This window comes from Gekko japonicus, unplaced genomic scaffold (genome assembly GCF_001447785.1).
Source record: "Gekko japonicus isolate JY-2015 unplaced genomic scaffold, Gekko_japonicus_V1.1 scaffold2622, whole genome shotgun sequence".
Lineage (NCBI taxonomy): Eukaryota > Metazoa > Chordata > Lepidosauria > Squamata > Gekkonidae > Gekko > Gekko japonicus.
Window position 1 is genome coordinate 145,130 of NW_015160916.1, and position 13,800 is coordinate 158,929.

Below are 13,800 nucleotides of genomic sequence, written 5' to 3' on the forward strand. Positions count from 1 at the left end.
GAATGCAGTTTATCTATCTTTTCCAGCCTCAGGCAAGACAGACCATCCTGATAACAGTAAGTGGCTCTGTGGCCTCCGTATTTCTTGGGTGGTTCTGGGTGACATCCGATCTTCAGTCTTTTCTGACCACTGGCCACTAGCGTATAGTCAGCTTTAGCTGCCTTGGTAGATAACTTTCAGAAACTGATAAGAGGCACAATGGAGCTTTGTTGACACCCCTCTGACTTTGTGAGCCACTCTGTTTTTATGGATTGCCCAAACACCCAGTAGGAGCATCAGGTTGGCCTTCCAGTGGTTTGCGCCTTGGTTGCTTGGTGTAGTGGTTACGATCACGGACTCCTGGGAACCAGGTTTGATTCCCCACTCCTCCACATGCAGCTGCTGGTGTGACTTCAGGTCAGTCACAAGTTCTCTCAGAACTGTTCTCTCAAGAGCAGTCCTTGAAAGAGCTCTTTCAGAACCACCTACCTCACAGGGTGTCTGTTGTGGGGAGGGGAAGGGAAAGGAGACTGTAAACCACTCTGAGACTGAGACTGAGTGAAGAGCAGGGTATAAATCCAATCTCCTCCTCTTCTTCTACACAATGGTTGACCATTGTAAAAACCAGCCCTATTAGCATATAAATGTTTAGAACTGGTTCCAATGCTACTGAGTATTTTTCTGAAGCTGATAGAGCAATCATCTATAGCAGGAGTCCCAATCTTTCTGAGCCTGCGGTCACCCTTGGAATCCTGACACGGCATGTGGACAGAACTTATTTAGCTAGTTAGTTCGATTTATATTCCGCCCTCCCCGCATGGGCAGGCTCAGGGTGGTTTACAATAGATTAAAATACAATACAATAAATACAATAAAACATAGATGCAACAGTATAAAATTCAGACAAACAATCAGATTATATATAAAGTGCTGTTGCATGTAGATGGTGATAGCATCTCATCAGGCCATTTTATGGTGGAACTATGTGGCCATACTGGTATCATTAGCTGTTCTTATTACTATTATTAACACAAGGGCCTTAACAATTCAGTTGTTGGCAATTCAGATGTTGCCGATATATTAGTGACTGCTCCTAATCGAAAGCCTGGTGGAAGAGCTCCGTTTTACAGGGCCTGCGGAACTGTAAGAGGTCCTGCAGGGCCCTGATGTCTTCCGGGAGCTCATTCCACCAGTGTGGAGCCGCCACTGAGAAGGCCCTAGCCCTGGTTGATGCCAATCTGGCGTCTTTTGGACCAGGGAGAGTCAGTGCTCTCTGGGGAACATGTAGGGAAAGACTGTCCCTCAGTAGGGAAAGGCAGTCCCTCAGGTAGGCAGGCCCCCATCCATATAGGGCTTTAAAGGTCAAAACCAGCACCTTGAAGCGAATCCAGTATGCTATTGGCAGTCAGTGCAATGCCTTCAGCACAGGCCGGATGTGCTCTTGAATGGAGAGGCCCATCAACAGCCTAGCTGCCGCATTTTGCACCAGCTGCAGCTTCTGGATTTGGGGCAAGGGCAGCCCCATGTAGAGAGCACATGGTTGCCACAGAATAGCTACTGCAGGAGTAGAACCAGCCACGAAACAGCTGGCACAGTGAAGATCCTTGTGCTGTGGTGGCAGCTGCTGACAAAGCAATATTTTACAAAATCCGCACAGCCAATCAAATCTCCAGTGGTCAATCAGAACCCCTGCTCGGTTTCTAAGAAAACTTGAGGGGCACCAGAAAGGTGACAGCAGGCACCATGGTACCCATGGGCACCACATTGATCTATAGTTTCAAAAAAAGGCATCTCTATATGTCAATGACTAAGCATCTTGGAGACGCCATCGAAAGGTTGTGAAGTGACCAAAGAGGGCAACAAAGCTGAACCCATCTAAGTCAGCAGTGATACTAGTGGGATCCCTTGGAAGAGGCTTCTATATACAGATGGGATTGTAGTCTGTCTCAGCAGCTACAGAGCCTAGAAGCCTTTTTGGTCCCTGTGCTGCTTTCTGATAAACAGGCGGCTTTGGCTGCTGATCATGCCACTGTATCTCTTACACAGGCTCCACACATTTTTTGGCCAGAGGGATTCTTACTGCCATTTACCACCATGCTTTTATGCTATCCAGTCCTGGGTATAATCACATGCTCTTTACAAGGCTATGTCTGAAGCGGATGTGGAAGCACCAGCTGCTGCAGTGTGTAGTTGCCTACCTCCTTGAGAACAGATTCCAGTAGGTGCTAGGTCACCTACGCTGGCTGCCAGTACGCTTCCAGGTAAATTTCCAGGTTGGCACCATTAAAACCTTCCATACTCTGGAAACTACCTACCCCTCCCTGACTCAAACCTTGTACGAATTGTTGCCCTCAAATTAGACCTTACTTCAAAACTCAGGGTAGAGTGTCCTGAGAGAGGGGGGACGACGACAGAAAACTGAAGAGGGGCAGATAATGGCAGGTTGATGCTTGGCTGGGAAGGAGATAGCATTGCCAACTCCAGGTTAGGAAATTCCTGGAGATTTGAGGGGTGGAGCCTAGAGTGAGGTTTGAGGAGGGGTGGGACCTTTGACAGGTACAATGTCATAGACTTCACCCTCTAAACCAGCCATTTTCTCCCGGGGAACCATTGTTGCCAGTCTCCAGGGGAGGGATGGAGATCACACAGAATTACAACCAGTGTTCCCTCTAAGCTGAGTGTGAGCTAGCTCACAGTTTTTTATCCGCCAGCTCACAGATTTTTGTCTGAGCTCAGTAAGGAGGGCTCCAGAGCAAACTAATTTATGCAGTTAATTTATGCAGTAGCCAAATTGCTTGCTCACAACTTTAAGGTCAGGAGCTCACAAAGTGGAATTTTTACTCACAAGACTCCACAGCTTAGAGGGAACATTGATTACAACTGCTCTCTAGGAGGGGGGCAGATGGAAAGCTGAAGACAGAGGGGCAGATAAAGGTAGGTTGATGATTGGCTGGGAGGGAGATGGGGTTACCAACTCAAGGTTGGGAAATTCCTGGAGATTTGAGAAGTGGGCAGGTACAATGCCATAAACTCCACCCTCCAAACCAGCCATTTCCTCCTGGGGAACCATTGTTGCCAATCGCCAGGGGAGGGAAGAAGATCACACAGAATTACAACTGCTCTTCAGATAGCAGAGATCAGTTCCTCTGGAGAAAATGGTGGACTCTGTGTCATTATACCCTGCAGAGGTCACCACAGCAAATTGACACTGAGTGCCCAAGGCTGGGGCTCTCTCCCAGAGCCTCTTTCTAGAGTTTGTTGTATTTATTTCCACAATGGGCCTTATTCCTAGTAAGAAAATAAATTTCAAGTTGTATCAAGTTAACTGGCTGGGAAAGGGGGTGAGGTGAACAACTTCCATCACTCATTAGAAGCTCCAGGTAGAAAATTTAATTTTATTAAATGAATAAAAAGTAGGAAACAAAGAAAAAAAGAAAAATTGAAACCATACACAACATAACAAGAAAAAAAGGAAAAAATTGAGCATAAAAAGCTTCTGATTTCCTCTACAACAAATATACTTTTGATTACAAAGTTTTCCTTGCTTATACAGAAAAACAAAACTCTGTCTTTTTGTTTCCCCTTAAACAAATTTTTTATTCAGAAAAGCCACAAATCATCAATCCATCCTTATCTTTATCATGCAAAAGGCCAGTCTCTAGTAAGTAAAATTATCTTGCCCCTATCCAATACTATAAATTAGCCATAACTACAAGGTCCAACATCTTCTCTAGCCATTTTTCTACTATGGGTATTTTTGGACATTTCTATTTCTATGCATGTAACATTTTCACTGCTGTAGTCGAATATAGGAACAAAAATTCATAACTTCTTTCCGATTATCCATAAAACCTAACAAAACAGACTCTATATCTTAGTCTATAGAATCTTTTGCAAATTCCATATCTTCCTCTTCCCTTTACGGAGAATTGGCCAAAAGTAATATTATCCTCTCTCTGAAGTCTTCATCAGTTTCTTCTTGGATAGCTCTCAGGTTCAGAAAGTACTCCTTTTCTCTCAAGTCCATAAAATTAGCCAAAAGTGATATAATCCTCTCTCTGAAATCTTCATCAATTTCTTCTTCGATAGCTCTCAGGTTCAGACAGTACTCTTTTTCTCTCAAATCCATCAGAACTAATAAACCCACATGCCTCTCAAATTCTTTGTCAATCTCTTCTATTTTCAACAGCAAACACTTTATCAGTGATTTGCTTAACTTCAAATTCTCTCTCATCATTTCATGTTTTAGTTTCCAAAGACTCTTATTAATCCTTTTCTCAAAATCCATTAGCATGTTTCCAAGACCATCTGTTGTAATCTCTATTCTGCTTCCCATTTGTTCAAGTAGCTTCTGCATCATATCTCATGTGACAAGTTGGTCTGATAAACCTTTCCTGTCAAAATTCATTGAGGAAGTCATTACAGAATAGACCCAAAATGCAAAAAAGAAAAAGAGAGTGTTTTTAATCAGTTTCACTTTCAGATGACAGTTTGTGTCCTTTCACCATGGCAACAAAAATTAAGCAAGCCAAAACAAGTAATCCAGAATGTTTTCAATTCAGTTAGTCTCACTTTTGACTAACAGCCATCTGTATTCGTCTCACAACAGTGACCAAGGTCAGATAGTCCCAGAGTATCTCAGAGTCTTATCTTCTATTATGTATAGTTAACAAGTAAACTTCTAAAGTATATATAAGAATACTCTCACAACAGATTTGTCTTCATAGCCAAAAAAGTTTCACGCATGCGCACTTTCATCGAGAATAAAATTAAAGATTAAAAATTAGAGATGGGAAAAATAATCCCTCATCCAATTAGCTTTCACAATTTCATTTCTTTCTTTCCTGATTTCTTAATTAAATTTATTGCCAAAGTTATTGTTTCAAAAAGTTCTTTAAAGGTTTTTATAATCCCATGAGAGAGGTTACCTTAGCAGGTAACGGCTCTTTTTGTCTTCAAGAAAATCTCTCTTTGGCTGTAAATAATAGTTTCATAAATCTTAAGAAGTGGAGTTCAGGCTTCAGTCCTTATCAAGACTGGGAGCAAGTTGCAAATTCCAAGACCTCAGATCACTCGAATTCAGGAGGTGTCTGTAAAGAAACCGCTCAACAGAAAACAACCTAAGAGCAAACTAAACAGGTACACGTGGCTTATCTCTTGATCTCCCCTTTATCCAGTGAGGTTTTGCCAACCAAAGAGCCCTCCTAGTCAGTAATTAGCTGCACTGTGTCTTCACTCCCTGTGAAGACGTCATCCTGCCATTACAACTCCACTAGAAGCCCCATCGCTCATTAGAAGCTCAATGGTCACGTCATTCATGTAGATACACTCCACAGAGCACTAACCAGTGCAGTGGAAGAAAGAATATTTTGGTTTCTGCAGCAGCAAAGTTGCTAAGGAAATACAATTTCCTCTCAACAACTAGATTTCCTTGAGGGAGGTGTGTGGACTCCCGAACTAAAAATGAACAACTACGGCACGTTCAACCCACTCAAATTTCTTCATATTGAGGATGCTCTGCTAACTGGTGCAAGAGGAGGGAAAATGATATATTGGATCAGCTATGTACTTATGAAGGTCTCCCAGAGCTAGGTGACATATCTCTAAATGCTGGAAATTTGACCCAGTTAGATGCTAAGTAAATAAGCACTGTGCTTGCATGCCCTTTCCTTAAATGGATGCAATTCTGGTCTGAAAGAGAAATGTAAAATATAGTTTGCCATTTCAGATTTAAGTCACTGACAGCAACTACATGAAGTGTAGAGGAAATGTTCAAATGCACACTTTTGCTCACATAGGACTATAAACATGTCGAATTCTCTACGAGTACATTTGCATCACTGCCAGGTTTATGAGTCAGGCTTCTATTTCACTCAAGTTTCCACACACTCTTTGAGTCAAGCTAGCTCAACGTTAAGTATTATTACAGAGCTCAAGCTTTAGAGGCTTTAAAAAAAGAGAGAGATGAGAAAACACTGTCTCTGAAATGAAATGTTTTAACTTACCTGCTTAGGTTTCTTGCAAACTGTATTTCACTGCAGTCCTATGTCTAGTAATTCATACATAATTTCTACAAATTCCAGTTGTGCACATACCGTGAAGTGGAAGTTTCCAGCCTTAATGGGCAACACAGAACTATGTCTAGTAAAGGTAAAGGTTCCCTTGCTCGAAAGCCAGTCGAATCCGACTCTAGGGTTGTGGTGCTCATCTCCGTTTCAAAGCCAAAGAGCCAACGCTGTCCGAAGACGTTTCCATGGTCATGTGGCCAGCATGACTAAACACCAAGGCGCACGGAACGCTGTTACCTTCCCACCGAAGTGGTACCTATTTATCTACTTGCAATTTCTTGCTTTCAAACTGCTAGGTTGGCAGGAGCTGGAACTAGAGATGGGAGCTCACTCCGTCATGCGGCAACTCGGGTCTCGAACTGCTGAACTACTGACCTTCCACAGCCTGCAGTTCAGCGTCTTAACCACTTGAGCCACTGCCAACTAAACAGTTACTTCCTTTACTTATGATCTGAGAAATCCACAAGAAATTTTTTTATTACAAATAATATTGTTGGTCCACTGTTTGCAATTTCACATGCAGATTTTTCCTGAGTCCATACTACTGTCTAGGCAATTCTCCATTAGTGTTTGCATATTTTATTTTTCTTCTTTATTTTATTTTTCTTGACATGGTTTTGGATTCTGTCTTACAGCAATCTAGACAAGTAGCCTCGGCTGCAAAGTCTCCCAGTTTAAATGTATTCTAAATTCTTTCATGACTCTCATTAAAGAATTTTTTTAAAAAACCCAGCACTAGACTAGATACAATTGTTATTCTGTCAACTCTTAAAGTAAAATGAATCTAACAGTTTATTTCAGTGGGATCCAAATGATGAAAAATGTTGGAGAGGGGAAAGGAAAAGAACATTCGCACAGATATTCCTTAGATTACAAAAAACATACTGTTAAAAAAGACTGGCAGTGCAATACTAAACATTTGCAATTACAGTACACTACTACAGTTATGCTGGTGCAGTATGATGATTTACAACGTCTGCATACATCCCTCCTAACGTCACACTTGCTTTCACAGCAGATCTTAATATTAAACGGCCAGATTTTGCTCTCATGTATAGATTCAGCCCATAGGAAAAGTTTGATTGAAATGTTTAAAACAGAGCCATATGCTGTATTTGGGATGCAGAGGTATTTATTTATTCATTTGGATTTATATCACGTCTTCCCTGCAGGCAGGCTCGGGGCAAGTAACAGCAATGTAAAATACAACACAGTGAAAACCAAATTAAAACAACAGTATAAAATGCCATACTCCTAAGTACCATGTCAACTCTGATAGAACCATAACAATAGTGGTGGAAGATTTTAAGATGTTGGGGTCCAGGCCGCTGGTGGGGTCGGCCACAAAGTGAGGGGGGGTGCCCGCTGCCTCAACCAAATGCCTGGTGGAAGAGCTCTGTCTTACAGGCCCTGTGGAATTGTAGTAAATCCCGCAGGGCCCTGATCTCACTCGGGAGCTCATTCCACCAGGCAGGGGCCAGGGCCGAAAAAGCCCTGGCCCTGGTCGAGGCAAGTCGGACGTCCCTGGGGCCGGGGACCACCAAAAGATGTTGACTGGTGGACCTTAGTGCTCTACGGAGCTCCTATGGGGAGAGGCGGTCTCGAAGGTACGCTGGCCCCTGGCCGTAGAGGCCTTGGAAGGTAAGTACCAACACCTTGAAACGGATCTGGTATTCAATAGGCAGCCAGTGCAGTTCACACAGCACTGAGTGGATGTGAGCCTGCACAGGCGTCGCCGTCAATATTCGCGCTGCCACGTTCTGGCATAGCTGCAACTTCTGGAGTAGAGTCAAGGGCAGCCCCACATAGAGAGAGTTACAATGTCAGAACTGGAGACTGATGAAACAGATGATAACCAGAAACCAAGCCTGTCATTCTTTTTGTCTGTTAAAAAACACTTCACTATTTTGCATGCTAATTTAACAAGCCGCCTTGTATATACACAAGTATAGATCGAAGTGGGCAGCCATGTTGGCCTGAAACAATAGAACAAAGTTAGAGTCCGGTGGGGGCACCTTTAAGACCAAAAACCTTTTATTCAAGATGTGAGCTTTCGTGTGTATGCATACTTCATCAGATGATGAAATGGAATTACAGATCATACCCCCCCCCCCAAGTCTGGAAGTGACCCTTGCATGGATCACTGTTGCTAGGTTCTGAGGAGTGAAATATGGGGCCAACTGCCTGACCTGCCTCTGATGGAAAAGGGCAGACCTGGCAGTGGTGGTGACCTGGGCCTCCATAGAAAGGGAGGAATCCAGGAGCACCCCCAGGCTCTTCACCCTCGACGTTGGGACCAATGGGGCCCCGCTGAAGGCTGGGAGCTTGATTCCCTGTCCCAATCCCCTACGATAATTTGATACTGTATTTTATGTTTAAAAATTCTCCCCCATTAGGCCCGAAAAAGATGGAGGGATAGGCACACACCACACTCTGGAATGCAACAGATTTTATCAATGGGGTCACCTAGATTCTTCCCTGAAACTGAATGTCCAAGTAACAGCAACTCCAAACTGCTAGTATGAAAGAACACAGCATACTACAGTGTAATATATGATGGCCAGTGTAGTCTAGTCGTCAGAGTATAAGACAAGGAGCTAGGAGACCCAGGTTCAAATCCCCACTCTGTGATGGAGCTCGATGGGAGACCTTGGACCAGTCACACACTCTCAGCCTAACCAACTCTCAGGGTTGTTGTGAAGGTAAAATGGAGGAAAGGAGAACAATGTAAGTCACTTCGGGTCCACATTGGGAAAAAAAGCAGGGTATAAATGAATAAATAAATTTGTTCCATCTCTATCCTGCATGTAGAACTGAATGCAGCTTATACAGGGTTCACGGAAGGTTTCCTATTCAAGCACTGGCCAGACCGAGAGTGCTTGCTTTCAGAAATGACACATCATCTTGCACCCGTCAAGCACACCCGCAAGCCCACTGAAACAGAGGTTTTTAATTAAGGAATTCTCCATCAATAAATGTAAGCACTGGAACGATTTTAAGGCCAAATGCACAAGCTACAGTTCTAGTAACTTCACTAGAACACACTTTTTACAACTTTTTTACTCATTACAAATATTGATCACTTTTTATCATTGTATCAGCTGCAAATGTTTAAGTAAAAGAAACATTCAAAAGGTTGTAGTTACATACCATTCTTACCTGTAAGGGTAAGAGCGTGTTACTGTTGCTGTCTGTTCGGAAAACATTGTCTTCAATCCACGATTTTGGTGTCAATGACGGAGTAGAACGTGTAAATTTAGGTGGAGCTATGACGTTACCAGAAAACGGTTTCTTCAAAGGAGAAATCTGGTTCATGGTTCCTGGAATTCCCGTGTTTCCAGTTCTACGGTGGTCTCTACCATGAATACTTCCCCAGGACATGTTTCCAGTGCTCCAACCACTGTTCTGATGGTTACTCCAAGGTGACGGCTTCAAAAGAGGCTGGAAGGAGAAAGATACCAAGTTATTTAAAAAACAGTTGATGAATTTGGTATTATTTACTTAAAAGATTCCCAAAGAGGTTTGCAATCTTAAATTAAAATAATTAACTAAAAACACTTAAAGCCATCTATGACATGTATAATACAGTGCACGGATCCAATCAGTTATAGCAAAGAGGATGGAGGGAGGAACATGTAGCCCAAAGAAAAAAAATGCTCTAGCCCAATGCCAAATAGCTCTGCAAAGGGCATTCTTCAATCAAGGATTCTCCAGAAAAGATCCTGTCTTGAATGGAAACCCATTCAGGAGGTGGGGGCACAGAATACCACCTCCAAAGTTGCCAGGCAGGTATACATGGATGCAAGTGGTCCATTAAGGGCCATGACCAGTTGTGGCTTTAAAAGAAATAACTAGTCCTTTGAAGTGAAGCAATTAAGTAGCAAGCACAGTTCCTACAAGATGGAGGAGATATGCTCTCTACTGGGAGTGGCCAAACTTGCTTAATGTAAAAGCCACACAGAATAAACGTCAGATGTTTGAGAGCCAGACAATGTGAACAAATATTACAGAAATGCTTTTATTGAAAAATATGCAAATTTGCTTTTTATTAACATTAAATGAGACTGCCAAAAATAAAAATAAAAGGGATAAAAATATTGATAATGATATTTATTTGTCCAATTATATTTGTAGGCTGGGGGGGGAGGCTTTGAGAATGCATTTAAAGCTGAAGTTGCTTTATTTTTCTGCTCCCCCCTGCCTCAAGCCTACTCAGGAAGGGGAACACTGGCTGGGGAAGGGAAGACCAATCAGGGAGGCATGCCTCCCCTTTGCTTCCCCAGCTGCCCTGTCAGGAGCCACACAATGTGTGTGAAAGAGCCACATGTGGCCACCCCTGCTCTCTAAAGTTAGTGCCTACTTGCAATCTTGCCATTGCATTCTATATCACTAAAGTTTCTGAACAGTCTTCCTAAATAGCTTCAGAAGAACACACTGCAGAAGTCCAGTCTGCACATCAGACCACAGATAACCACATTCAGATTTTGCTCAGACAGGAAGCATTTGAGCTGGCACACCAATCAGAGATTATTTCCAAGAAATCCAGTGCACCTGTACTAGCAGCATCCACCGTATCAAAAACATCTGCCTAAGCAGGCACTGGAAATTACAGGGGAAGACACAAGCTCTACTTTATCTCTATTCAAATGCCTGTGTGCATTTTCCTGGGACCAGCAGGAGTGGGCCATCTGGGCCAAGAACCCTTCCTCCTGAATGCAGCAGGAGATACAGACCCAGATTTGTCTTCGTTTACCCCACAAATATAAATTCTGTATTATATATATTCTTGTTTTTCATCAGATTGTATATACCTCATATCATATACTGGATTTCTCTCAAAAAAATCAGTGAAACTTACTTCATACAGCCGAAGATTCAACGTATGTTAAATTATTTTGACTTCCCATTTGAATGACAGCCTTCCTAAGCACAGCTACTCGGATAAAAAGTAATCATCTCATTGTAGACACACAAGAGTTAGCACTCCATTTGTCTATAGTATTTTTGTGCAGTAACTTCTGTCAAACAGATAGCCTGAAAGGACAAAACACTCAACTATTTCTATTTTCTCATTTATGAAACTTTTCCTACTACTGGTGGCCAAGTGAAAACAGGTTGCTTACCTGTAACTGGTGATCTTCGAGTAGTCATCTGTGCATTCACACCCATGGGATACAGTGCACATGCGCTGGATGGATCGGCATTGTAGCAAGCTCTTAACGGATTTTTGCGCCCAGACCTCAGGCATGCGCAGGAACCCCACCACGCATGCCTAGAGGGGTGGGCGTGGACATCCCGCCAGTTCCTTCAAACCGCCACGAATCAACCCCTATGAAAAATGTAGAAGCTGACAGCAGCGGGGAAGGAGGGTGGGTGGTGTGAATGCACAGATGACCACTCGAAGATCACCAGTTACAGGTAAGCAACCTGTTTATCTTCGACGTGGTCTCTGTGCTTCACACCAATGGGAGATTAGCGAGCAGTGGCCTACCTGGAGGAGGGTGCTGGCAGGTCATTACTGCGAAGCCAAGGATAAGATGTGACGCCCCATGTTGGTACGAGAGTTCTTTCGGACATCTAGGGCGTAGTGCCTTATGAACGTGTTAGGCGTAGTCCACGTAGCAGCTCTGCAAATGTCCACTAAGGGAACTCCCTGGAGGAAGGCAGTTGAGGCTACAACAGCTCAGGTTGAATGAGCCCTGATAGGGCCAGGCAATGGCTGCTTAGCAATAAGGTAGCAGAGGTGGATGAGACCTACAATCCACCTTGACAAATGCTGAGCCGTGATGCGAGTTCCCAGCCTAGCTGGGGCATATGAAACAACAGTTGACAGTCACGTCTCATTGGACGGGTTCTGTTTAGGTAGAACAGAAGCGCACACTTCATATCCAAGGTGTGTAACAGCCTCTCCTCTGGGGATGTTGGAGCAGGGAAGAAATCCGGGAGGAAGACCTCTGCCTGTAGGTGGAATTCTGACACTACCTTTGGCAGGAACGAGATGTCAGGTACAAGGCAAATGCCGTCTGGCAAAACAGACAAGTAAGGAGTGTCATGTCTGAAAGCCAGTATTTCTCCAACTCGCCTTGCTGAAGTGACAGCGACCAGAAAGGCTGTTTTCCAGGACAGAAAAGCTGTAGACACCACTCTCCAGGCTGTCAACTTCATTCGTGGTATAGGAGAGGGGACTCAGTTAGGAATAGGAGGTCTTTTGCTGGAGAAAATTGGTGGTAGGCCCCCACTGACAGGTCGAGGATGGTTGAGAACCATGGTTGCCTCAGCCACCACGGGGTTATGAGGACGCAGTCCGCTCTGTCGCTGATGATTTTGCGGACCACTCTCAGAAGTAGAGGCAGTAGAGGGAAGAGGTAGAGAAATCCTCTGGACCACGGATAGAGGAGACCGTCCCCTAAAGACTGCGGGTCCCCGCCACCTCGGCTGCAGAACAGAGAGCACTTTTTGTTCGCCCTGGTGGCAAAAACATCTATCTGGGGGAACCCCCACTTGTGGAAGAGTGGAAGAAGGTAAGTTGGATTCATTTCCCACTCGTGGAGACTGAGTCCTGCTCAACTCAGGTAATCCACCGGCACATTCATGTGCCCCGGGATGTGCGTGGCGACTAGGAAAACGTTGTGGGCAATGCAGAAGTCCCCTAACCGGAGGGCGAGGTCGCAGAGGCGTTGGGAGACGGTGCCCTTTTGCTTGTTTACATAGCTGAGGGCAGTAGTATTGCCCGTGAAGACCGTGACACACTTCCCCTTGATCAGGGGTAGGAAACTTGTGACAGCGAACTGTATCACAAGCAGTTCTAGAAAATTAATGTGCCGATTCCGTTTCTGTGTGTCCCATCTGCCTCCGACACAAAGTCCCATCATGTGGGCGTCCCAGCCCAAGAGGGAGGCGTCTGTAGTTAGGGTAATTTGGGGTGATGGAGGATGGAAGGGTGCTCCCTGGAATAGGCTGGAAGGGACGGTCCACCAAAGTAAAGAATCCCGTACTTTGATAGGTGGGAATAGGTGGGTGGAGTGTGTGTTTCGCTCTGGATTGAAATTGCGGATAAACCAGAGTTGCAGGTGACGCATTTTTAATTTGGAAAAAATCAGCACTGATGTAGTAGTGGCCATGAGGCCGAGTAGCCTTTGTATTAGGAAAGCCGTCACTGAAGGCCGAGAATGCATGACAGTGGCTAGATTGATGATGTCCGCTGCTCTGTTTTGTGGCAGGTAGGCTGTGCAATTTGTGGAGTCCAGTAGCGCACCGATGTAGTGTATTTTCTGGACCGGCTGAAGTTGAGACTTCTCCAGATTTACTGCAGACCCAAGTTTCCCAGGAGGGCTAGTGTCTCGATGTTTGAGGCTAGGGCGTCCCTGGAACTCACAACCAAGAGCCAATCATCGATGTACGTGTAGATGGAGATACCCTTTAGACGAAGGAAGACTGCGACCACTATCATCGTCTTTGTGAAGACTCTCGGTGCACTCGAAAGGCCGAATAGTAGGGCTGCATATTGGTAGTGATGTTGACCAATTGTGAAGCGTAGGTATTGGCGGTGGGACGGGTGGATGGTGAGGTGGAAGTACGCGTCTTGGAGGTTGAGGGTGGCCATCCAGATGTTCTTCTGGAGAAGTGGCAGAATCTGCTGCAAGGACACCATGCAGAAGCGGTGGTAGCTCACAAAGCAGTTTAGCGCCCGTAGATCTAAAGTTGGTTGAACGCCTCCATCCCGCTTTGGAACGGTGAAATAGTGGGAATAGAA

General features: G+C 44.4%; 1 protein-coding gene across 1 annotated transcript in view; it reads right to left on the reverse strand.

Annotated features, from left to right (window-relative positions):
- LOC107121563 (cytoplasmic polyadenylation element-binding protein 2-like) overlaps positions 1 to 13,497 on the reverse strand; it is an 81,061-nt gene extending 67,564 nt beyond the window's left edge. Inside the window, exons 1-3 of the mRNA XM_015424492.1 lie at positions 13,423 to 13,497; positions 12,616 to 12,835; positions 9,207 to 9,547 (exon numbers count right to left, since the gene is read on the reverse strand). Of these exons, the coding sequence (XP_015279978.1) occupies positions 9,207 to 9,547; positions 12,616 to 12,835; positions 13,423 to 13,497 (636 nt within the window). The remainder of the gene's footprint in view (positions 1 to 9,206; positions 9,548 to 12,615; positions 12,836 to 13,422) is intronic.
- Between the last annotated feature and the right edge of the window lie 303 nt (positions 13,498 to 13,800).